Source organism: Mastacembelus armatus, chromosome 3 (genome assembly GCF_900324485.2).
Source record: "Mastacembelus armatus chromosome 3, fMasArm1.2, whole genome shotgun sequence".
Classification (NCBI taxonomy): domain Eukaryota; kingdom Metazoa; phylum Chordata; class Actinopteri; order Synbranchiformes; family Mastacembelidae; genus Mastacembelus; species Mastacembelus armatus.
In genome coordinates this window covers 24,358,494-24,384,845 of record NC_046635.1, presented here as the reverse complement: position 1 = coordinate 24,384,845, position 26,352 = coordinate 24,358,494, and the positions used below count along the sequence as shown (strand labels likewise).

Below are 26,352 nucleotides of genomic sequence, written 5' to 3'. Positions count from 1 at the left end.
TGATTATGCAATGATTGTGCAGTTATTATAAAGGTTAATAAAGTGGTAATATGTTAATTTGACATTTATATGAATAAATATAATTTAAGAATACATTGGCACTAAATAGACTAAATAGAATAGATCAGATTACATGAGATATTTTTTCAGGGATAGTACAGCAGTGTGGTTGGTTAGCACTGTAACCTCACGACAAGAAGGTTCTGGGTTTGAACCTACGCCAACTGGGGCTTTTCGTATGGAGTTTACATGATTTCTCTTGGCTTCCTCCCACAGTCCAAAGACATAAAAGGCATACCCCACCTCTCTATGAGATAAATGTCATAGCCAATAGATTGATATAATGCAATACATCCTTAAGTTGCTTTTACTTGTTCTATCTCCTACATATGATGTAAGAAAGGTGTACAGTAACTAGTTATCGATATACACTTAAATGTGCCAAAGTTTAGTTGAATGTTCTAATGGAATGCATATTTTAATAATGTTGTGACCTGTCACTGGGCCCCACTGTGGGCATCAGCCCATGCTCTCATAATATGCTGGCCCTCATGAAACTATCTCACCATCCTACTATCACCCAAGAAAAACATTAATAATCAGCAGCTTGAAAAAGCTACCGTCAGTCTGACTGTTGCACCAACTGTATCAGGATATCACTACTACTAATGCACCTTGAAAACATGTTTTGATCCTATCCTGACCCAAGAAAAGAGTAGATACTTGGAGGCATGAGCTCGAGTATTTAGCAGCTAAAGAATCAGATCTTTCTCTCAGGAGAAGGAGGAAAAAATAATTCAGTAAGTGAGTGAACACAGGACTTAACATTCATGAGCTGCACACAAACATGACTTGAATGAATGCTAACATTGCTCTGTGTCAGCTGGATGTGTAAGTAGGCTTTTGTTTGCATAAATCTTACCAATATGAGGTGATAAAAACGTTAGGATTCAGTTTACAGCTTGTTGTTTGTCCTGCTAGTAATTAATACAAATCAAGTAATGCAGGTTTAAATATTTAAACTTAAGGTGAGTGTTTAACTGGTCTTACAGTTGAGAAATGTGACGTGCATTCATTTATTTTACTGATTACATTTAAAGTTTTAATAAAGACATAAGAGATATCATTAAAATATTAATAAAGACATCAAAGGTTAATATTTAACAAATATTTCAGTCCTATAATCTTACATCAAAATGAAACATTCAAACTTAAATTAATTTACTTTGTACCGATATTGTCAAAAATGATCAAAACATAAAAGTACTTAATGGCATCCATTTGCTGGTGTAAATGTGTAACTGTATCAGTTTCAGTGCAAATTGAACAAACAAAGAACTAAAAGTCTGCCCAATGTTCTGTGGTGTCCTGAGTGGCCCCTTAACACAGGCCTGCTGAAAATGATCTGACATGACCAAGAAGAGAGAAAGGAATAACTGCTTCATCAATCACAAAGGCTTTTAGGCCACTAGACAACTACACTATCACTGCATGCATCTCTCGCTCATTCATACCTGCTTCCTCTTTGTCTCCCTGATTTCATTCATTTCTTCACCTTTATTTCCCATCAATCATTCCTTCCTTCCTTCCAGTATAGCCTCCTTTCCATCCTATGCTCCCTCCCTCCATTCCTAGCTGAATGCATTTCCAATGCACAGGTGCTGTATTGCAGACACTTACTGTAGCAGTCAACTGCTCCCTTGTTGCTTTTGGCAGTGACTGTTTACTTCAGTTTATTTTTGAACAAAGTTTTAACACCTCATTTGTCACACACACCCACTCTCACTCACACTCTGGACTGGCACCGCCAATAGAATCCATGCAATAGTGAAAATTTACAACATTTTAGCTACTCGTGGCACTTATATAATCTATAACACTATGTACATACTGTTGATCAGAATCCATATTTTAATGAAATTGCAGTGGCTAAAAAGCAGGGACTGGAAATCACCATTTAGCAGTAAATACCTGCAGTGTATGTTTACATTTATTTTTGTGCATTTGTTGCTTTTGACTGACCTGGAATGCAACTCACTGCTGCCATTGTTGTATTTGCTGCCTCGCTCCCACATGCCATAGTCAGGCACCCTGTAGGCCCTCTCAACACAGAACACCAGGTTCTGGATGAAGGAAACCTGCACACAGAATACTCAGATCAAACACAGGCATGGGACATTGGGAATGGACGCAAAGCAAACACATGCAAACATGCATACATACATAGACAAATGCACGCACACACACGCACACGCACACACACACACACACACACACACACACGCACACACACACACACACACACGTACAGGTCCAGAGCTCCAGGTAATAAACAAGTTTCATACTGACACACAAATGCAGTCACAGTACATAACTATGCTGTAGCTGCACACATACAGACACAGCCTCCCACACATATATGTGCATACAAAGCAATGGATGATTTTTAATAGATCTGGGGCACAGTGTGTTAGATTCCCTCTCATTATAAAGGCTAGTAAAGTGGAATGAGAAAGCTGATTCTTTATCAACGCTCAAGGTCAAATGCAAACTGTGGCCACTGTTATGTTTGAGTAAAATGTGGCAGAGTATGTGAAGCTAGAGGTCCATTGCTTTGTCAACTGCCCATGACCAAAGAAACATGTCACAGTATCCATTTATAGCAAAATTTCCTCTTTCATTACCAGTGCTCTCAATTTCATCACCAAAGGAAACACTGGCCTCATAATCTTTACATTGTTTTCAGCAGACTTAGGGTTAGTGTCTTGTATGTATAATGTGGCCCACCATAGCCACGCTGAAAGACACTATGTCTGAGAGAGACATGTCAAAATCAATAGGCCCATCTAGAAAATGGAGAGGCATAAAATGTGTGATGACTTACAGGCCTTGAATCATTAAAAAGAACAGAAAGTAGCAGTGCATGCATGTGTGAGTGATGGGAGATTTAATCTAAAATGACAACATGGGGGAGAGAAAAATAGAGAGATGAGAGAGTGAAAGAGAAAGAGAGATGCAGACAGAACCTGTGTTGGACTTTAAATAGGTCCGTAAAGCAGGGCAGGGAAAGAGGGAGCAAAGCAGGCTGGGAAAGAGAGAAGGGTGTTTGCTGGGTCTCTTATTTAGGCTTTTTTGAGTGGAATGATTAACGAGGGGAACTTTTTAGTATCTTCATGGTATCTTAATGAATGTTTCTGCCCACTGGCCAAATGAGCCTCTTTGTCTCCCTGGTGCTAGACGACCAACGCAGCCAGTTCTATTTTTTTTTTTTTTTTCTTTGGAGGCAGTTTGCACACATGGTCATATTTGTAGAAGCATTCTACATGTGCTTTTGCTTTTACCCAAGTGTCAGCAGCTCTGGCTCTGTGAAAAAATGTACCTGTGGTAGGTGGAAAAAAAACCACACAGACAGACACAAGCTAATGAGATGCTCTATTTCATGCTGCATGAAAGTGAAAATGGCATCTGGAAGGAAGTCAATGGTGTATCTTCTCAGAAGACAAACAGCAGCCTTTCTATACCACCTCAAAAAAAAATAATACTGCAATGCAGCTTCCAGCTCAGTTAGGTAAACACCAATGGACTTCACAACAGTGACAGCTAACAAGAAATTAATAAATGATGCCGTAATAATGTGATTAGTCCAAATGACATGTATTTCAAACAGCATTCAGTGAGAACACAAATCACAAGTCCTTTCGCTGGGTGGATTTGATGTTTGTTAATACAATGATGGGGCATGCAGACTGGTTCAGTGTGAATTACACAACCTAATAAGCACTGTTTAAACATGCAAATTAAGGCTGCTGCACAAACAGGGCTGCCCTCATAAAAAGGAACATTGTCAATTTGTTTGCCATCATGAGTGAAAAACAGAGAAAAGAAGAGTTGTTTTGTAAACAAACTGTATAATGTTTTCCCACATCCTTACTTTCTTAAGATAAGCCCAATCTAGTAAAAGAATGGATTCTTTTACCACAGGCCCAAATTTCACTGCTATTTGACGGCAAGTAAAGCTGTGAATGAGCAGACTATAAACACTAACAGAATTAATGAAGTTCTAAAAGCTCCTGAGAGCCACACAATAAACAGCACAGTTTGTAAACTTAACAGCCATGTTGTCTTGCTGTTTTATTTGGAGCCAAATATAAAGAAGACAAAAAAATAAAAAAAATGACAGTGGACAGAAACAATTCAAGGCAGCTTTTCAGTAATACTCTGGATAAACTGGTGTGCTGCCAAATAAGATGCTCCTGGTTTGATTCCCAAGAGGACATTTAGGCCTCCACAATGAAATCAGTGAAACGTTTCCTTGTTGAAAGTCAATTGAGCGGCTCAGCAAAAATATAGATGTGAGCAGAGCCATAAACATGAGATACTGTCCCCTGATTTGCATTCTGGCTCTAGGATATCTGTAAGGGCTTTAGGGTACATGTTTCCCATTTTAGTGATTATAGCATCTAGTTGGATCCTAAGAAGGAGGCGTCACATTATTTTAGATTTATAGTTTGCATCACAGTTTGTTTTAGAGTAAATACAAGTTTACAGTGATACAATGATCATTAAATGCAGCATTCTGCATGGAAAACAATATTCTGAACGCAGAAAAGCACCGGAATCTAAAATGATCACTGCAAGTGGGCTGACCACAAAATATAACACCAATGAACAGGACAAGGTGTAAATCCCTCTTGTCCATGAACAATCACCAGTTGTTTTGGTGTGTTGTTTACCTCATCAGTGTTGTAAATGATCTGCAGACCAGAGCAGATCATCTCCACCAGGTATAGCAGAAACAGAGAAACAGCATCAATCTGCAGCAGGGAGAAGGAGAGAGCGGATGAGATCCCATTAAAACAATTACTGTCATTTGTACACTGCATGATATTTCCAAATTTGTCATTAGAGCTTTCTTTGATTTCCTATAGACTGAAAAGAGAGCTTTATATAAACTATTATGCTTTCGGCATTTAAGTAGTATCATCAACAATGCAATTTATTTCATGGTAAAGTTGTTGGAAAAGAAATAATAGCCAAGAATGAAATGAATACACATTAAGTGCTTTACATCTTATCTGTACAGCTTTGATGATGTTTGATTCTTTCTATGTCAGAGGCAGGTAACCTTGTAGTTTTGATTATCTATCTGCCGCTCTTGATGCATTGACCACCTTTCACTAAAGATGCAATCTCCAAACAAACATTCCACACCAAATTGACCTCTGTTAATAGCATTGACAGAGGTTGTTTTAACAAAAACTGACTGAACACACCTCTGAAGACAAGTCACTTTTTCAAATGTATATGCATACCAGGCAGAGGGAAGACGACATGAAGTATCTTTGTGAGATTTTTAAAAAAATGAAACTTAAAATCAAAACCTGTAAGAGACTAGTTAATTTGTTAAGCCTGTTAGATCATCCTAACAGGGACTATCCTTTTCACACTAGTTACATCAGATATATGACCACACCTATTAAACCATCCCAAACACACACACATATATATTCATTGTATAATGAGCACAGTGTATGCATTTTATATAAAATGTTAAATTTTATCATTTCGGTTTACGGTTGCCTCATTTCTCCACTTCTCTGCTCACTGCTGACCTGCAGGTGGTGGTACTTGCTGTAGGAGTAAACCTCATCACCAGTGTCTACGTTGAATACTGAGTGCAGACACTTAGAGGGGCTGGGGTCCTGTTTAAACTGCTCCACCTAGCACAGAGATAAACAGAAACAGAGAGGAAATGATGAAAGACAGAGGGCAAGGGTAAACCGGGAGCATTGGAAGAGGGGGAGGGAGAGAGAACAATTACTGCTGCATCTCCTAAACTCCTGTGTCTACTTCAACTTCTTTCTGTGCAAAAAAAATTCTTTCCGTGCTTTGGTTTCTGCTACTACTTCAAACATACATCATTCCGACATTTCCAGACTAATGTTTAACACAACTGCATCCATTATAACTGCTAAACCTGGCATTAAAGCCCTGTTCAACACCCTTAAACCAAGGACTCCATGACACTGTACAGAATCTGTTGTTCCTCACATAAAAAAAACGCCCAATAAACAAAATACCCCAGCAGGTATACTGTACAACATAACACTGTCTGCTTTGAAGCAGATAAAGGTCAGATTTAGGGCAACCATATGACTTGGTTTAGAACAAACACATAAAAAAAAAAAAAACAACAACATGTCAGCCATGTTATGTTCATGGCCTTGGTTGGTTGCTTCGTGTGCGTTTGTTGTGTCGACTTGACTACACACCAAATCACAGCTGGGCCACCAGCCCTATCACACAGAGTTATAAATAATTGGCCCTTTGTCCCATTTTTACCTTGTTTTACCACCCCCCACCTCTCACTACTTTCTCCATCATCAAGTGCCCCCCAGCTCTCTGCCTCCATTTTACTTTCTACCTCCCACCCTCCATGTCTCCTCACTCCTATCTCTATCCTCCCAGTATTTTCAATTATTCACCCTACTTTTTCTTTGTTGTCCCTCTTGCTCTCGACATCTTTCTCTCTTTTCTGACTCCCCCTTCCCACCTTCCTCTTCTAACTTCTTCTGGCTCCCTACCTTTTTCTCTCTCTCCCTATTTCTATCCTACTCAGGTCGTAATGGAAACCCTCTGTCCCACTTTTACTAAAACTGCTCCACTTCCTGCCATCCCACAGGGTCTAATACATGTGTGTGAGTGACTCAGTTAGCAGCAGACAATAGATACTGCCATTTACGTTTCTAAAAATCATACTTTTGTTTGGTGGCCTCTCTGATTCTCGCTCCAGCCACGCCACAATGCCAAGTGGCTCTTCTTGCTGGATTTTCTGAAAGGCCCCAGATCTTGCACATTGTTTGTAGTGATGCAATGTGCCACAATGAGTGCCAAAATAGTGAAAAACTTCAATGCCTGCTGCTCCATACAGTAATAGGTTCATGTACTCATCCAACCACATTTGTTAATTTACATCCAAATTACATTCTTGTAAATTGTGGTCACCAAAGAGTTAGTGTACAATAGTAGTCAAGAATAAGACATCCACACACACTTAATACTCAGGTTTAGAAAAGGTCATTCTAACCAATCACTGTAAATCCATAAAAATCAAGAAAGGTCAAACACAGGTCATTACATTTGAAAAAAAAAAACAAAAACAAAAAAAACACAGTTAATTTCTAAAAATTAAATTTTCTTTAAATAAATAACATCTTGTGTTGTGTGCAGATTTACATATATTTTACATATAATAATATATCACAATAATAGGCTAGTTAAGCTCAACACTGACAAGGAAACTTTGACAAAGTGTTAGTAGCTTGAATGTAACAAAGTGTGGGATGTGAGAATAAACACACACTAAACCACAGTCTGAAGTGTCAAAGGCCTTTTGGCTACCTGAGAGATAATTTTATAATTTTGGCATTGGCTATGACCCACCTACTTCCAAAGTGAATTTTACTATCTGTTTGTAAAAGCAAAAAGCAAACATTTTAATTTAATAAAATTCAATAGTGATGGAAAGTGCCCTGATTCCTTAACACCATATTACAGACTAAAAGCAGGGTATGCTGCTACAGTATTTTTGCTCTGTGAAATTTGCCCAGCAGTAGCCCTGTGTCACATTTGCATTAAAAATGCCATGTTCTCCATAAGCATTGGAGACAGGACTGTAAGGAACAATGCTCTGTGTAATTAACTGTGTAAACGCAGCTTTGTAATTAAGACAGAGAAAAGCTCTCCCCTAAATTAGGTCGTCAAGGTCGAGGAAAGATGAAACAGAATAGCTTTTAAAAGCACACACTGTACACACTTATGCACACCTCAGGGTGCTCTATTAAAAGATATTGTGAATGAGCAATAAAAACCAGCATACAGAGGACATATGTGGTTCTGCTATGGGTACGTGAAATGGTGTGCTTCATTCACAGCCCACACATGGACATGCATCAGGTTTCCTGCAGATGTGGCGTGAAATTTCCCCCTTCGGAGCAAAAGTCTGTGGCAATTAACAGATTGCTGGCCATTAGGCTCTTAGGACTAAAGCTACAAGCTCCCACTGCCAATTGTTATGATATGAAAGAGTAACCAGATGTGTCCAGTGCCCCAGCTTTGACAGGCTGTCATGAATAGCAGCTCAGCAATACACCTTTGATCTGTAACACAGTGTGTAATTGTGGGATGCTTTTATGCAAACACGCAGTGTGAAAGCAGGATGTGAATGGCTGGCTGAACACTTACCTTATCAGCTTGTCTCATGTAGCAGTAAAGGATCCCTCTCATACACTTGATGGAAGAATGCTCCAGCTCATGGGTCCTCCCCATATCATCATCAATGCGCCTGGACTCCAGGGAAAAGAGGGAGAACACATGAGGACAGGATACATGACGCCTAGACAATCAAATCCTGGTATTTTAAAAAGATAACTCTTACTATTCGGGTCTTATTGCCAGCATTTTGGTTTTAATTTAATTTCTACTGGGTATAATCAAAGGTTAACAAATAAAGTGAGAGGGGAGAAATAATGACATTGGGTATTAATAGATAAAAGCCAAGCCTTGTTTAAATTTCACTGATACACGGTGCATTAATCACACTGTCTTTTAGATGTGACCTCCACTCTTCAGAACTGATTGAAGACAGAGAGTGCAGCAGGCAGCATTTTTATCTACCAACATCCTATTTTCCAAGTACTTATCTGAAACTGTCATGCTGCATAAACCCTATTTGTGCCAGCAGGTTATTACTACCAACATAATATGTTATAATTAGGTTAACTGTAGCAACCGTATTAGTTATGACATGAGCAGAGAAGGAAGTTAGGTCATGTAGTACATAAAGTTGATAACAGGAGGATGTTGGGGTGGATCAATGACTGGGTCAGAAAACCCAGGACTTTCCTACTGAAGACAAGTGTTTGATTCCTGTGTCAAATATATTTATTAATTATTATTACAATCATGATGGTGAAGGTTATTTTACCAAAGCTACTATGTTTTTATTAATTTACCTGAGTAGTTTTGTGCCACTGGAAAGGTCCTATAGGCTGTATTTTCAGGTAAAGACAATCAATGAATATTGTTGTTTAGGTTGGAGGATTTGTTGATTACACTGGCCATAAATTTCATCAATTTAATTACAATTATTTTTAAAAATACAATGTGTGTTAGAAAGGTTGGAAACTGGTTATAAATATTTAAAATTAATAAAAATAAAACAGAGAATAAAAAGTCACTGGGAAAGGTGGTGAATTAAATGCATCATGTCCACTTAGAAAAGAGGTTTATAGCAAATTCAACTGCCAGTCTAGTCACTGAATTTTACAAACACACATACACACACACACACACACACACGCACACACACACGCACACTCACGCATACACACAGGAGCTGGGCGTGAAGTAAGTAATGACACTAGCCAAGCCTGTCAGATGAGAATCATCTTAATTAAATTCCAGTGACAATCCTAATAGGAGGCAGCCATGACTGATGACTGGGATCTGCCGGTGGTCACATCACTGCGGTACACTCTATTTTTACCCCTCTCTTTTCCTGTCTTCCCCCTTAGTCTCATTTCTTCCCGCAGTCTTTCTCTCCATCTCCCCTCTCTTCTCTCTCCTCTCTAATGTCTCCATTGACTTGATCCCCCCTCTTCCCTACCTTACCTTTCAACTCCCTTCTCATAGTTTCCTTCTTTCCTCCTTCTTTCTTTCTCTCCACATCCTCTCTTTTCCTCCATCTCCTTCTTTCTTTCCACCCTGTCCTCTCCCTCTATGTCCTATTACAGGCTCATTTTGTGGAAGTGCTCTTTTCCCTAGAAACTAATCACTGAGGAATGCATGCACCAAGAGCAGGGACAGCTGACAAAGGAGTTGGGGTCCGTGGTGAATCTCTGAAGTGTTCTCTTTGAACCAATCATTAAAAAGCAAAGCTTCCTAAACGTAGAGGCAGATTAAAGACAAGGGTCAGTAAGCATGAAAAAAGTGGGGAAGAAGTTGGAAAAGGGGGTATAGTGGGGGCAAGACACTGTGAAACTGCAACAGTAAACTGAGAATTCTTGATCTGTTCTGCACATGAACACACTAAGTTATCCATTTATCAATTTTAGTGTTTCTTTTATATCGCTTTTGCTGTGGTGCTGGAAAAATAAAATACATTTAACCTTGTTGCAGCATCAGTATCTCTCACAACTGGCATGACAACTAGCATATACAAGTCATTGTTACAGATATCTCTGTAAAAATACAATCATCACCCCGACAGAGCCATACCCCATCAAAAGTAATGGAGTTCTGCTCTGTTTCTATTCAGGGATTTCATGTGCCACTTACAGTTCACTCACTGTACATACCCTCAAATACATCACATTGTGGGCTTAGATCTTATGATAAAAAAAAAAAAAACCTGTTCAGGACCAGCTCATCCAGTGTGTATTTCCCCAGTGTGTGTTTCCCCAGTCTGTGGATGCCAAACCTGGATTCCATCAGTGTCAAGTAGGTTGTTGGTTTGTTTTGGTTTTCACTGCATTTGGAAGTTTACACTCGACAAACCCCAGCCAGATTTGTTATTACAGCTAGTGCTGCAGTCACCAAAAACACTGGTTATTCTTCATCCTCAAAGCTTCTTGTCTGGACCATGGATCTTGACTTTTAGACTATCTGCATATAGTAATTACAATTACATATAACAATAAAAATATCAGCAACGGCTGATTAGATCTGGTAGCGTTTTTCATGTCAGCCAGCAAAAACGAGGATTCAACTCTATTAAAAAAAAAAAAAAAAAAAATCTACAAAATCTATTTGAGGCAAATTCACCTGTAATAATTAACACAAAATGTGTGTCACCCTAAGGCCACAAACATAACACATAAAGACACATTTAATTTTGCACACATGAAACAAATCTTGCATGGATTTTTATTTATCTTTGCATACTCATGCATGTGGCGTACTAACCGGTAGGCCAAAGCCAAGGCCCAGGCACCAGCTGCGCAGTACAGGGAGTCCCGGACCTTGGCCTCTTTGCAGGTGGAACATGTTTTAACTGGGAAAAGGCCTGTGGTGGGACTCTGGTAGTTCAGAATGGTTGTCTTGACTAGAGAGAGAAACAAACATAGACACACAGTGAAAGTTGTGACTTAAAAAAAATGGAAATGTTATCAACTACTCACACCCTCTTCATTGAAGCACCAGTAAAAGAAGCACTTGTAACTTACAACAAGCCATCCAGCACTGCTCCATTAGGGTTTTACAAAACAACTTGAAAATGTGGCTGGAAATCCTTTTAGCAGCAAGCAGATCGTAATGCATGTTTTGAAGACAAACAAGTCCAAAAGACTGACAAGGTAGTATTCATTTAAAATCTTCACTTAGGATAATGTTTTTGAGAGCATGCACATTTTCATGCGTCCACACAAATTACATGATTTCATTTTGCCTATTTCCACTACTAGACAAAGGAAAAGCACTTTATAGAGCAGCATCTTTCCCATAAAACCTAAGTCACTCTTTGCCAGATGGTGCAGTTTTTAGATATTCACATCTCATTTTGTTTTGCCATATTAGCTGGGCGCAGAAGTAGTCATATAAGAGTGATATATGCATATCATAGTATAGCATTTGACTACTGGAATGTACTCTCTCCACGTCTAGTCTTTTTTACCAGGGGTGTCTGCATTTTAGAATTGAGGAAATAGAATATTTATCCAACTTTTTGAGAAGGATTACACTGGCACTGTCAGATCTGTGACCTTCCTCAGGCTGTGCAGCTGTTGCAACTGCACATGCATATTGAACTTCAAAAATGTCATCAAATTATATGACATTATGGTCAATTCAATTTAAAAAAGGGTTGGGCAAACACATTTGGCAAATAATCACCTCTTCTGATGAAAGCAACCAAAAGTAAATGTAATAAAGTCACTTGGAGCAAAGCTCTTTCAGTTTGTGTAGACATTACAGTATGCAGTGTAAGAGTGTGACAACAGATGGATGCCTGTTCAAGTAGAACAAAGTGTGAACTGTGACATAGAAAAGTGTGAATGGACACAACAGAGGGGAAAAAAACAATAATTCCTGGAGGAATATCACTTGGACTCATGAAACCATTGCTTCAGAACACCTAAATTTTGTTGCACGTCTTTTGCAGTGACATATAGATGTTTCACATTGTGAAAACTGAGTTATGTCCACATACTACAACGCCAGGTACTTTGACTCCAATCTTAGTAAGCAGATATTATTTCCATGTGCCAAAGAAACCAATCCAATGGAGTCAAATCAGGTATTTAGGTATTTCAACCTGAGAACCAGCAATTTTGTGAACTTCTACATTACTAAAGTAACTTTAAGCCAAACATTGACTCCATTCTAGGTCTAGTGGTATTCTGTAGCACACCTTAACCTCTGACCTCTCTCTGAGAGACTTTACAATTCGTACATATATATATATCAGACAAAACATAATGTTGCATGACCAGAAGTTTTTCTGCAAAAGCATGTGTGGAACTGGAGAATTCACCCAAGGAAACGTTATTTGTTGTATGTTTGCATTTCAAACATAAACTTTAAACAACACCTTGTTCAGTGAAAGTTGACAGAGGAAAAACAACACGCACAAATGGTTTGTTAATGCAACATAAGACTTAACATTTTGTAAATACTGCTTTCATGTTCATTTACTCCTGTTAAGATAGAAGTCATACATGGTCTCAAGGGGGATGAAGCTTCAATTTCATTCAGTGGGAAGGTCCATAATTATGAACCAAATGTCAGGCAGATCTCATTATTTCAGTTTTTAAATATTTTCTGTGTCAATGTATTTTGTGTGGGCAGGGATGATGTCATTCTTATACAAATCAGTGCAAGGATGTTCTTCCACTCTCCACTGATGGTTCTTTTTAACTGTTCTTTGCTGGAAGGGTTTGTTGTCTTCTGTTTTAAAATACTTTCTTCTTTTACTTGTTCAGGTAATTCCTTGTCATGTGGAGCCATATTGCATTAGACACAACCAGGCCAAAACTGAGACGGCTGTGGTCTTTTTAATGCAGTCAGCCTTAACTGGACATCCCAGGTGCAATCATGTTTGTTGCGGTGTGGTTACAGGTGTACTGAGTTTTGCTGTATTAATGTTCTACTTTGGTGCCTGTACTATTGATCTCATGACTAACATATCCAATCCATTTCCCTACACAATAACTGTAAGGTGAGACAATAATAATGGGCAAAAAGCCAGGAAAAGTGCTACAGATTTGTCCCTCTCAGGATAAATTGTAAGCCTTTGGTGATCTCCCAATTTTTTAACTAGTGTCACAATCAGGACAAAGTTTTGATTTCTCCGTATATATGAACAAATGTCTGCATAACTAATGACACTGCCTAACATTACCATTGTGAACATGCTGACATTAGCATTTACTGTGGCTCCATACATTGCTGTGACAGCCTCACATAGCTGCTAACATGCTTGTAGACTCTTTGTCTGGTTAATAATTTTCCTGTTTATGCACTGCATCTCTTCCTTACTAATTGAAAATCCAGTAATGAGAATTAACATTACAATTTTAAAATAGAGCAAAGTTTTTGGCACTTACAAACTCCTCTGTACTATTTCTGTGCTGTAAAAAGTCATTGAAATGGTGTTGAAACAACAGTTCTATGTGACCTAGTCCTCCAAACTATATTTTTAACCCTGCACAATACACATCTTTTGACCTAAAAATCACCAGATCAAAGTTTACTGTAGTGTGGGTGCAACAGCAAAATGTCTGAAGCTCTATTGTACAGTGCCAGCATCAGCTAGTCTGGAGGGACTGTATCAACGCCTACTATACTTATTTTGGTATTACCAGAATGATGGGAAGCTCTACAGTAGATAATGACCAAGGTCATTTTGTGTTTCAGCTGGTGATATGACTCAGAAAATCTGACTGCACTAAAGGGACAAGTGAAGATCAGCATTAGTTACTAAGGATGGATCAACCAATGAAAGCTCTTAATACTGACAGATTGTAGCCCTTCAACACTTTATACGAAAAAATTACATACTCAAATAGACGGCCTCAGGAAAAAGAAAAAAGTCTGCTTCATCTGCTTCATACACACATGTTCAAAGACACACACACATATCCTCCACTCCTGCAGAGGTCCCCACACTGATGACTAATCTGTCTGGAGGGATCACTTCATTTTTCATCAGAACATCATGCCAGTGCAATTGTCATTTGCTACAGAGTAAAAGAGAGACAGACTGGAAGAGAATGACAGAAAGAGAGACAGAAGGGGACAGAAATGATGGAAAAAGAGACAAGGAGGTTTTGGAGAGAAAAAAGGGGGAAGTGGATGCATATGTGTGTGTGTAAACAAGGGGTGAGGATAATGCGTACTGGGAGAAAGATGGGTCACACTGTCTGTGTACTGTATATGAGTACGTCTGCTTGTGTGTGTGCTGTTCTGTTGAATTGGAATATTAATAAACCTCTCAGGTAGAGCTAATCAACATAGTGCCACTGGACGTAGGCTACTTTTTTACTGCGGATGTGAAGGGCCGTAGGTTGTTATGGTCATCACACTCACTACAAACACTATATCACTCAATGCTTAATATTAATGTGCCAAATGTATATAATCGGCAATAAATAATATGATCTACAAAAACAACTCTGTCATTATGTTATGTAAGGCCTTCATATTTTTTTATTGTAGACTAGGTTCAACAAAAACTTTGCAGTTTTGAAGTTACTTCAATACTGTATTTAAAAAAAGTGCGGTCCAAAGAAAGATCAATATTATCCACTGTTTCATTTTCTCAGAAAGGCTCTCATTGACTGTAACTCTAGTTATTAGGAATGTACCTTAATGTATCTTAATCTTTATATGTCAGATCGAAATTTGGATCAACTCTATAAAAAAAAAAAGGATGAAATCATTTCAGTTGCTTTGATGCAGCTCAATTTTTAACTTTGAAGGACTCATCTTCTGGGAAAGAGTGCTGTTATTAGATCTAGAGCATAAATGATGAAAGTGCTGAATGTTGTTTAGTCTAAGACTGCAAGTTTCTCTGGATGCAAATCTACTGTTGTTGGGAGTTTTCTGCCTAGCCATCCATCAAGCTAATGTCCCACTAAATCAGCAGCTAATGTCTCAGACACACACAGTCTGCTCTTCTACAATGGGCCATTTCACTGCACAGGCAGTGTAGAGAAAATGAGATGATAAAAAAAGAGAAAATACAGAAAGACAGATTGAGAAGAAAAAGAAAGAGTATGATTATATCCACATAGTCCAACAGCTGATGCCATAGGAAGATGTGAAAATTTACAATCTGTGATATTCATTGTTCAAACAGTCCTAACAATAACATCTCTGAACTCGTGCTGATGCTACCTTAATGCTTCCTGCAATAAAACATCTGTGACATGAGTTATTGTTGAGAGAAAAACAAATGCATTGACCACATGAAACTACATGTCTCAAAATTAAACTTCCATTAAGAAAAATATCCATTTTTTTTATTGAAAATTATTGGATGGAAATTTACATTCTTTATGAGAATGATGTGGGAAGAATATAAAATATCATTCAAAAATATCAGTCTCATTAATGTTGGAATCTTAAGGTGATGCTTAGCTTAGTTTAACTTAGCATTAAGGCTGCAGGTGAGGCCAGAAGGTGAGGCCTTCTTCAACACAGATACTGTGCCTCACTAATGTGTATCCAAAAATATTTACAGTAACTCAAACTACAAACCAGCATTTTTGTTTTATTTTCTACATTTCCATTTGTGTGGACAGATTAAACAAATGAGAATTTGCTGATTGCACTTTCCTTTCTGTACAGAGCCAGGTTACCTAACTGTTATATATATATATATATATATATATATATATATATACATATACATATACATATATATATATATATATATATATATATATATATATACATATACATATACATATATATATATATATATATATATAACTGTTACATATATATATATATATATATATATACACACACACACACACACACACACACACACACACACACACACACATATACTATTAATCTGATTTTTCCTGAAACAAAATCTATGATAAAAAAAAATGTCCACTTTGAGGCACAGATTAGAAACAATTGAACTTTTATTATCTTGCTTTGTTCTATTATTATTGGGAACTGTTTAATTACAGAAGTTGTATTTGCAAAAAATATTTTCTCAGATATTGTAAAACATGATGAATTTTAACAATGTTCAGTTTTTCCAGAATAAAGTCACTGAGACATGACAGGATGAGCACCGGGAGTGGGAGAAAGGTGAGGAAGTGAAAGAGGAGACAGAGCCAGAGATGATAGAATGATGAACTATGAGAGATAGAGGTAAACTTTCTCTTGCTAGTCTGTTCAGATAATGGGAAACAAGTCCCCTATTGCAATAGCAACGTAAGCTTAATACCACTGCCTTCGACTGAGCTGGGGGCGGCTTTGCAACAAAACAACAAAGACGGAGAAAGGAGGAAAAATTTGTCATTGTCACCCTAACCTCACCCCTCTCCACCCATTTTCCTGCCTGTAACTGAAAGAAAGCAGGTATATTGGCAGGCAGGTCTGGGTGCTGGTGATAACAATGTTGGCTTTGTTCCCTGCTAGAATTGGACAAGCGCTTCCAGCCACCACCAAACACAACAATTAAACAAGCCCAATGTTCAACGCTGTGTTTTTCTGGCAGAGGCTTTTCTCCATAAATCTATGGGGTTTCAACACAGCTGATGCTGGAGGCAGCACTGCACTCACTGATAGCAGCAAATCAGTTTCAACTGAGAGCTACACCTGTTGCACACTAAGCTCTGTTTGTTGTCTTCTGTTATTTTCTAAACACATATACGCATGCTGCCTAATGAATACCCCCCAACCACACACCAACAGCAAATGACACACACACGCGTAAATTGACAGAGAAGCACACACACAAACAGGGCAGACCAGTGGGCTGTGTCCTATTTAGCAGAAGTTTATATATGCGAGAAAATGTTGCATCTAGCCCAGAACAGAACACATCCGTGTTATAAGCAGTTGCCTTTCATTTCATTCTGTTTAAATTTTAGAATTAAATATGACACATGAACATAAGCTTACTTCTGGCTAAGATGTAGTTTATAAAATTTCTTTTCACATTCCTACCAAGCTGTGACCTACTGGGTCATACCCTCTGCTTTACTCACCACCTCAGAAGAATTATTTTTTTCTCCAACACTGGGACGTATGGATGTAAATATATACATGAGCTGAATAAGGCTGACTCTGAAACATCTTTTCTCATGATAAATTTAGTTCCTGGATGTTGATCTACGCTGGCATTTCATATATGAATTAGCACATCTGCAGGCTTTCCTTGAAGCTTTTAAAAACGAGGTACAATAGCTTATGAGGTCTGTGGAAGTAAAATGCTGTGAGAAGCTAGTATTGTCTTTGAAAACACTTTATAGTGCAGTTCTGGCGAACTTCTCCTAAGAGCATGTAGAGATTTGCCTGCTATAGTGTATAGTAGATTTAGTTACCTCAAAAAGAGCAACTGAGGAAAGCAGTGGTGAAAGCAGCCTTGTGTACATCACACACAGCTCACATCTGTTTAGAAGAAGTACTGTGTAGGGCTTATACTCCCTGTTATTCTCTGTCTCTACTTGTATTGATTTTACTATAAATAAAAAGGCACTCCAATGGCACCACCACTTGTTTATCTTGACTAACCAACTGCTAATATTCACATATCAATAGGGGATGGAAATATGCTTTAAACCTGTATTTTCATTTAGCTATTTGCTCCAAACTGGACTAATATTTGTGCTACAGTTGGGTAAGAACCCAGTTTTTGTGAGTACTGGGAGGTAACACAGTAATTCAGTGAGCTGCAGGTAATTAATTACCAGCCATTTTCCATTTTAATTTGATCTTATTATCCTTTCTTGTTTATTTTCATTTGGATTTGGTTAATATATCTGACTGGATATACTAACTGCGAAGACTCATACTATCTGCATCCTACTACCCTTGTTGAAGAACCTCCGACCAAAAGTCTGTAAAGCAGGAAAACCTACAGGACTCCTCGCTAGGTTCCCATTGTCAAACATCGCCAGCTGGGTTAAATGCAGCTCAGTGCCAAGCCATGCCAAGCCAGAGCACCTTTGCATGAAATTTAATTCAGGTCACTGCATTGTGGGTAAAGTTTTTTTGCCTCTGTAACACCCAGGAATCCCATGCCTCAGTTTAGCTTGCCTGCAGAGAACAGTTTTTCTATTAACAATTCTGCTTGTCTGCAAGATGTAATAAAAAAAACCCCAAGGCTGCAATTTTGAAATACTGGCAATGACAAACCAACTGCAGCCTTTATGGTCACATACCTTTTGCTGTACAGTGTGGTCATGCTTTCAGAGAGAAAAAGGACCAGTTCCTGGAACCTAGTGTTAACCTGATACTGTGCAATCACACACACTGCACTTTGTGAAACTGCTGGTTTGATAGGGTAGCAGTACTGCTTTTTTTTTTTTTTTTGAGACAGCTTTGCATTACATGCTCTAAATCTTAGTCACCCCTGCCTTGTACTTTTGATGGGTTGCCAGGAGTAAATATGTGTACTTACCGGCACTGTAATAGCGGTCCAACTTCTCCCATAGGGGCTCATCCTCACGATGGAGAATGGACAGCTTGAGAGGTTCATAGATGGAACCTGAGGAACACATAGACTAAAATTGACTTACTCCTCCAAATACCTACAGTACAGTATCTTTTCTAAAATATGTCTAAGTTGTTAATAGATCCTTAAAAGTGTCGATCCCGCTGCTTCACCTTCATTAACATTATGCCTTAAGGATTAAACAGGTGAAGACAAAGAAAGCATGGTTTTTATGTCAAAGTTACGTGGTGATTCTTTGATTTTTTTGTCTCTCTATTTTTAGACAAGTCCTATTTCCTATCAATATGTCGATGAAAAAAGGGATACACTTAGCAATAGCTCATGAATATCTTTTTCCATCATATGATTTCCAGTGAATATAATAGAAAACAATCAGCAGAGAAAATAAAAAAAAACAGTAGACACATGCTATCAGTAATTTCTGTTTTTCACTTCAACACACCACATCACAAAGGGCTCAGCACACAAAACAATATTCAAGCCCAGAGCTAAAAATTCAAATGGTAATATGACTCGCCAGCAGAGATTTCCTAACATTTTCCTCAGAGCTGAGAGAGAATCAGAGTTTGAGGGAAACCCCCGTCAGTTAGACCTTCTATATTTTCAGGCACTTTTCCCTTTGCTGAGATTTGCATTTTAATAGGTTCGACCTTGGGTCAATACCACAGGTGCTGAAAAATTCACATTCTAACTGACATTAGCATAATTTCCATCAGCTTAAAAGTTGCAGGGGACAAAGCCAATCCATCTCTTTTTAAAGATAACACTTTAAAAGAGCATAGAGGAATATTTTAATTTTAATTTCTAACATGAGATCAGACAAAGGAAGGCTGTTGGCATTTGGCTGGTTCTAAACAATCCTTTGACTAAGTTTACTTATGCAGAGCTCCAACAATATTACAGACAGGATAGACTTTAGGACATCATTCAGTACTGTACATTTATTCTGTCTGATACTTTCATGTCTGCAGGGGATGAATAAAAAGATGATCTCACCAGCTAAAGCCACATAAAAAACTCTGTATCAACCATGTGAATTAACAGTATTGTTACAGTAGTGTGTACATCACCTTTTCCAAGAGCTCAAGAGAGTGGAAACGTTTACCTGTTTATGTTTGTTTTCTCATGATCACAAAATAAATATGTTATTATTTTAGCTGGTCATCATGTAATCAGAAAATAAATTAGCCAGTATGAAATAATATGTGAAAATGCATATGTAAGCTTCACAGCATATTTATTTAAATATGAAAAAATTGATAAATCAAAATTTTCTTATACATGATATCCAGCCGAGAACATACAAACATATATTGTGACCATGAAATAATTATGTTGTGATTTATTATAAGCTTCTCATGTCCAGATTAAAAAATGATGTCTTTGTGATCTTTACTGGCCTTGTGTGTACATGTGTGTCTTGCTGACTGCACTGTTTTCTTCAGATTTGCTGCCACTACTTACCAAGTCTGAGAATTGTCTGATGAGACTGGGCAATCCCAGCCATTGAACCAGCCATTGCCAGTTGGTGAAATTATGGCCAATCGTCTCTCTCAGTTAAATCACAAATCTACAGCAATTCACAGGAAGGAGTTAGTAGCAGAGAGTTAGATTTTAGACATGCTTATATCACCAGCAAATTACACCCTGGACTGATGGCAATCATCAACATTCAAAAAATTACAATGCAATGTATTTGCTTAGTAATGAAAGTTATTTTAACCTTGATGATAGTAATGAGATTATGGCAAGGACCTAAACAGAATAATTACATCACTAAATTAGCAGAATACATGACCAATTAATACCCTTTATTGTCAATAAGATTCACCTTTCTACACCATAGGTTCAGAATGCCATGTTCATGAGTTAATGGTGCTGTCAAATGAAGATGGAGAATTTTCTCTAATGAATTGATTTAGTGAAACAGGTAGTTTGAGCCACCTAATGGTTTATGGGAGAACAGTGTGATGAAATCTACAGTTAGCAGATCAAAAATGAGCATATCAACCAAGAAAAGTAAAGATGGGATAGCTGAAAAAAAATCGCTGCAGTCATATTTCCAGTTATTATGTGTGTGTAGTGCCACAGAATAAGTAAATTAGGAAAGACAGGATCTTAATTTATGGCGTTTTTCTCGGTTGTAGAGTACCACTTGAAATAATGGTGTTCCCAGGTATGATGTCATTTGCTGTAAAGTTTTTTTATCCTTACAATGTGTAACATGTTGCAAAGATAATTATTCTGAATGTCAGTCTGCCAGGTAGCACAGGGTCCTGCAGATATTATTCACACCACAATGCACAGATATATACTCAGAGATGTACTCTAACAGCTGAAATAAAACCCTGGTGTGAAGCTCTTAAAATAGCCCCTCAGTGCTGCACATTTAACTTTACACCTTTGACCTTTTGTGCTTGCACCGTCACTGCAGTTAACAAATTAAACTGGCAAATCAAGTGCAATGTAACACCGTGTTCAGTGACTTAACAAACAGACAATCTCACACAAACACAGGCACAAAGGGCACACACGGGCGTGTCGCGCTGCACGGCGTCATGCAAGGTAACGAATCAAACCTGCTCTTTTTGATCGGGCTTTAAATTCCAAGAGTTTCCGGCCGACATCTGCGAGACTCGCCATGTTTACACCATGTCATAAAGTCGCTCGAAATAAGAAAGATGTCCGACATTGTCCTTCAAAATAAAACAGAGACTCTACGGTTTCTCTATCCACCATCGTTTTGAACAATGTAAACGTAAATACTTTGACCAAATTAAGAAAATATTACTCTTTATGTTATTTTATACCAACTTTACTTAGCTACTTTACAGCTTGGTAAACGTTAGCTATTTATTCTGAAGGGCAAAATTTCGTCATTTCCGAGTTAGAGCTAGCTAACTCGTTTAGCTTGATACAGCTGGTAACTGTCATCAGACTACCCAAGAGCACGACACTAACGCAAATAAGGAAACGCTGAAATGGCACTGTTTACCCTTATTTCCGCGGAGTTCATTAGTTACACCTCTACCCAAATGAATTGAATATAGCACACCAATTGTCTACATTTAAAATTGGTATTTAACGTGGTGCGTCATTCAATAAAAAGCAGCTAATTCACCCTGCCGTAAAGCAATATGCCGTATTACAGTTAATATTGTTGTGAGGAGCTGTATCAGCAGAAGGATGTGGATGTTAAAATCTAATGTTTTGGCATTTTTGACACTTTTTGTGGGATACTATAAGACATTTGCTCTGCAGGATGTAACGGGCGACCTTTTTGGTGCCGAAAATTACGGGACGGTTGCAGCGTTTGGAGATTTTAACTCGGATAAACAGACAGATATTTTCATTATCAGAGAGCGTATGTTACTACTCACCTTGTCCAGATTATAACGTCTATAGGGTCTTAAATATGTAGTTACAGACGGTGGGTTAGAGGTGTCAGAATAATAATGGATAAAACTGTACCATTACCATTCATCGCTTGTAATTCCGTAGACCTTACCTATATAGTGTGTATAACGTAGTCTTTGCTTGCATGACGTTTACCTTATCGTTTTGGAAACTCAGTGGCGGATATTAAATTAATCTTTGCTGTCTGTCGACACTGTCTTAGAGTCTGAGCTGGTGATATTCTTGGCTGACTCAAAAGCACCTTACTTCAAGCCCAAGGTTCACATCACTAAAGACAATTTGCCAAGGTAAAGATGAGGTTTTGAGTTATTTTCAGCTCAGTTTGCTCCACATACTGCACGTTTTATGTAACTTAACAGGTAGCCTCTTAGATTCCTTCAGTACTAAGGAGGTGATTCACGTTTACAGTGGTTATGTTTACCTTTTGGGAGAGGATCTTTATATAAGCAAAAGCAGGAGTACAGTATAATTGACTCTTGTGTTAAAAGCAACTGAAAAAAGCACAAATGTCAGGGCATGTCAAAACCTGTCCAGGGCCCCAAAACCCCCTCCGACTCCAGAGGGTTAATGGGCCGTCTCCTTTCTGTTTCAGGGACACAGTCATCACCAGTGTGGTTCCTGGCGACTATGATGGAGACTCACAAATGGATGTCCTTCTTACGGCTCAAGCGAACCCCACAAACACAGCTGTTTTCATCTTTTGGGGAAACAACCAGACTTTAGGTACTGTGCAGCCCCAGCACTGATTATGTCCCAAGGGTGGCTGGAGACCAAAGAACACTGACAACTGATTGAGCTCACTATTTTTAGCACATGAGACTTGATAGGCCCCAGCAGACCTTGCTAGATTGGACTTATAACTCTCCATTTATAAATACACTGATATTATACTGCGATATACGGTGTTGTTTGGTCAGTAAATTATGGCACTAGTGGTCAGTTGCCTAAATATACTGTAAAACAGCATCACAGTTGTGTTCCCTTTAAAAATCTGTTGGTAGAGTTTACATGTTATACATATATGTATGGTAGGTAGCCTGTAGTTTCATGTTTCTTTTGGTTGCGCCTAATTATAGTTACAGCATCAAAGAAAATAACACCTGATTTATTATGATGTAAATGTATTTCTTTTTCCAAACAAGGTAGGAGAACACCCTACCTCTTAAAACAAGCTTTCCAAAATGCTATAAAACCACAAACCAAAAAATCAAAATCTTAAATACCTGAGTACAAGCTAATTATCCAAGGATTTCTGTGGATGTTGTAAATACTGCAAGCTAGGTATAAAAAAAGAAAATACTATATGTTTTAGTTTTTTGTGCCCACCTAAATATTTTGTGGTTAATAAGATGACTGATATTGTATGATGTGTTATTGGTCACGCTAAGTATGTCTAAGGATGTGTTAAATCTCTATTTTCTATTTTTTGCAGACATGGGTGGCTGGCTCCCACTGAACAAGACCTTCATAGATCAACCTCTTGTCATGGAGTATGTTTGATTCTTAATAGTATCTACCTAAACTGCTGTAGATATTTAGCTTATAATGCTGGTCACAAAAAATGAAAATTCCTGATTAGTTTTGCTGTATTTGCATGTTTCAGATCAGATGTGCTTTTAAACTGCTGTTGCTTGTCATGCAGAGTATGATTTCTTTTTTATTATGGTAGATAAGATTAGATAGCTACTGTAGCCCTAGTGGATAGGATTCAGGTGATTCTGAAACATGTAAGTATTGCACCTGGCTGGGCACTCATTTATATGACAACAGTGAACATTTAGAATAAAAGGAAGGACGTTTGTTTCCTGTGAAGATCCTGTACGTGTACAAAAACATGATCCCTGCCAATTTTGTCAATTGTAAATAATGGGAATCCTTGTCACAATTGTGATCTACTTCTGAGGTCAATGTGGTCAGGATATTGCACCAATGTTTATAAGTAGTGGAAACTTGAAACACCTCAGTACACAACTCTGACACTGTCAACAAAAAGTGAACATGAAGGGGTATAGCATTAGCATTAGTTTGCACAGTATGTACACACAGTTAATTTCATACAAGTTTTATTAGTGTATTGGTTTAATTGCAATTAAAAAAAAAATCTTCCCACAGTTTCAATGGAGACATGATTCCAGACATATTTGGAGTCACCAAATCAGAATCCACTGAAGTCTGCTATCTCACCAAAAGGTAATGTAATTCTCAAACTAACAGTGTTGTGTTTCTAATGCTCTTTTAATTTGTAAAATACAGAGCTTTCATATTCCAGTGTTTCCTTGTGGTTTTTCCTTCCTTTAGGATTCCAGTGTGGCGAAATGCTCTGAGTTTACCAGTTAAGATGCGCACCCCTCACTCTAACGCATTTATTGACCTCAACAAGGACTTCACTGCTGGTGAGTCAATGATGTTTATGCAATGTCTAACTATGAAAAACAGCCTACAACCTGTATACTGGTAAACTTGTTGGTTCGTAGTAAGAAAATTTGTGACATATTATCCTGAAAACCTAAATTTTGAGGTGTTTTTGTACATTGCCTCAGACTGATTATTCTCTGTCAGCTAGACACTCCTATTTATTTAATAACACTGAACATGTAAGTAAACACAGTCATAGAACCAGAAATACTAACCTCCTCTCAGATCCTGCTGTGGGCTGTGCACCTTACATTCTTGACTGCACATTGTGCCTTGTGCCATTGATTTATTGTTGAGACCTAAACCCCTACCGGCTTCTTTTATTTTGTGGCTTATCCCCTCACTATGGGCTTTCACTGTTTTCTGAGATGAACCAATAGCTATTATTAATGTTAGGAAAAAGCCAGGTGTTTAAAAAAAAAACGAAACTAAAATAAGAAACAAAAATGAAACAAAGAGCAACCAGAGCTGAGATGATGAATCCTTTAAGAATACCCGTTGAGGTGTAATTCTGTTCATTTAATAACATGAACACAACACTCGAACAGTCATGCTTTTAGTACACTGGTATTTTTTGTACTATTTTTTTTTTATTTAATTTTTTTAAAGCATACATGTTCTTCTCAAAACCTTTACACTATTAGCTCTCAAGCGTAATCATCAGTACTATAATAATGTACACCTAGAGACCTACACGCTATTGAGGAGTAGCATACACTATATACAGTACTCTTATTTTGTAATTTCATGCCATACAGCTTCATGGAAGCTCCACCAGTTCTGAACTTGAAATGTTCCCCCATCCACATTCATTGGTGCAGTCACAGACATGCTTCAGTATTTATCCTCTTGGATAGCTGGCTGAATGCACAGTACATATCCTGCGTTACCCTTTGTCTGAGGTAGACAGAGAGAAATTGGCAGATCTAATAACACACAACACTTAAATTGAGCTTGTGTTTTGTATATGCATAACTAATAATGTAAGACTAATTTAGATACCAAGATTAAGGTCATCATTGTATGTGTTCTTTTATTTACTAATGTCTGGTTCTTTCTAAGTGCAGCTTAGATGTGGAACACACAATAATAGAAAAAGTCACTTTTTTATGTTTACAATTATTAGCTCTTCAATGCCATTATCGATACATACAACAGCTCCCACCCCAATTGCCAGCATGTTAAAGCTGGCCATGCCCCTCTGATGTCTCTCTTCTCCCAAATATCACATCAGTGCAATAATTCTCCGCTGAATCAGATGATAGGAAGGAGCAGGTGATGAATCTGGGTTCTAACTAACTGCTGGGCACAGTTTAAAAAAAAAAAAAAAAGGACTTCCGTTGTTTCTTTGATTATATACAAACTAGCAATAAAGCACTTGGTCCCAGTGCCCTTTATTTTAGTGGGAAAAGTGTACTGACTTGTATCCTGTTTGGTTTATATGTCATTAAGTAATGACTTTACATTTGTTGTTTATCCATCCTGGTAAATAATAGTTTAAAATTACAGCTCAGCGTTTATAGGTTGTGTATTTAAATGACAAATCTGATAATTTATTATTTGTTTGTTGTATAGATTGTAAAAAATTTGCAAATTAGCTGAAAACATTTGCAAAGAATCTGTATTTACATAGATCTGTATGAACATTTTATGTCTAAGACACACCTTTCAGTGCAAGATGCAAGTTTACCAATTTATTGCTTTTATTAATTTTTAATGATTTAGAAGGACTATTGTCCATAATTACGTGGGATGCATGTTTTTTGTGGTGGGCTTTAGAAACACCCACACATACTTGGAGACCTCTGCAATTACGTAAT

General features: G+C 37.9%; 2 protein-coding genes across 4 annotated transcripts in view; one reads left to right on the top strand and one right to left on the bottom strand.

Annotated features, from left to right (window-relative positions):
* The window catches only part of phkb (phosphorylase kinase, beta), an 83,252-nt gene extending 61,884 nt beyond the window's left edge, over positions 1-21,368 (bottom strand). For 2 of the 3 annotated variants that reach the window (XM_026293180.1, XM_026293179.1), the window contains exons 1-7: positions 21,280-21,368; positions 18,647-18,733; positions 10,966-11,104; positions 8,245-8,344; positions 5,613-5,720; positions 4,734-4,814; positions 2,023-2,138 (exon numbers count right to left, since the gene is read on the bottom strand). In XM_026293180.1, the coding sequence (XP_026148965.1) occupies positions 2,023-2,138; positions 4,734-4,814; positions 5,613-5,720; positions 8,245-8,344; positions 10,966-11,104; positions 18,647-18,733; positions 21,280-21,343 (695 nt within the window). In that variant the 5' untranslated portion in view covers positions 21,344-21,368. Of the gene's footprint in view, positions 1-2,022; positions 2,139-4,733; positions 4,815-5,612; positions 5,721-8,244; positions 8,345-10,965; positions 11,105-18,646; positions 18,734-20,164; positions 20,271-21,279 lie in introns of all 3 variants that reach the window. The other variant, XM_026293181.1, reaches the window with a different exon arrangement.
* Positions 21,369-21,830: 462 nt separating this feature from the next.
* Positions 21,831-26,352, top strand: part of itfg1 (integrin alpha FG-GAP repeat containing 1) — a 115,468-nt gene continuing 110,946 nt past the window's right edge. Inside the window, exons 1-6 of the mRNA XM_026293178.2 lie at positions 21,831-22,064; positions 22,320-22,404; positions 22,710-22,840; positions 23,550-23,607; positions 24,230-24,307; positions 24,416-24,510. Of these exons, the coding sequence (XP_026148963.1) occupies positions 21,887-22,064; positions 22,320-22,404; positions 22,710-22,840; positions 23,550-23,607; positions 24,230-24,307; positions 24,416-24,510 (625 nt within the window). The 5' untranslated portion in view covers positions 21,831-21,886. The remainder of the gene's footprint in view (positions 22,065-22,319; positions 22,405-22,709; positions 22,841-23,549; positions 23,608-24,229; positions 24,308-24,415; positions 24,511-26,352) is intronic.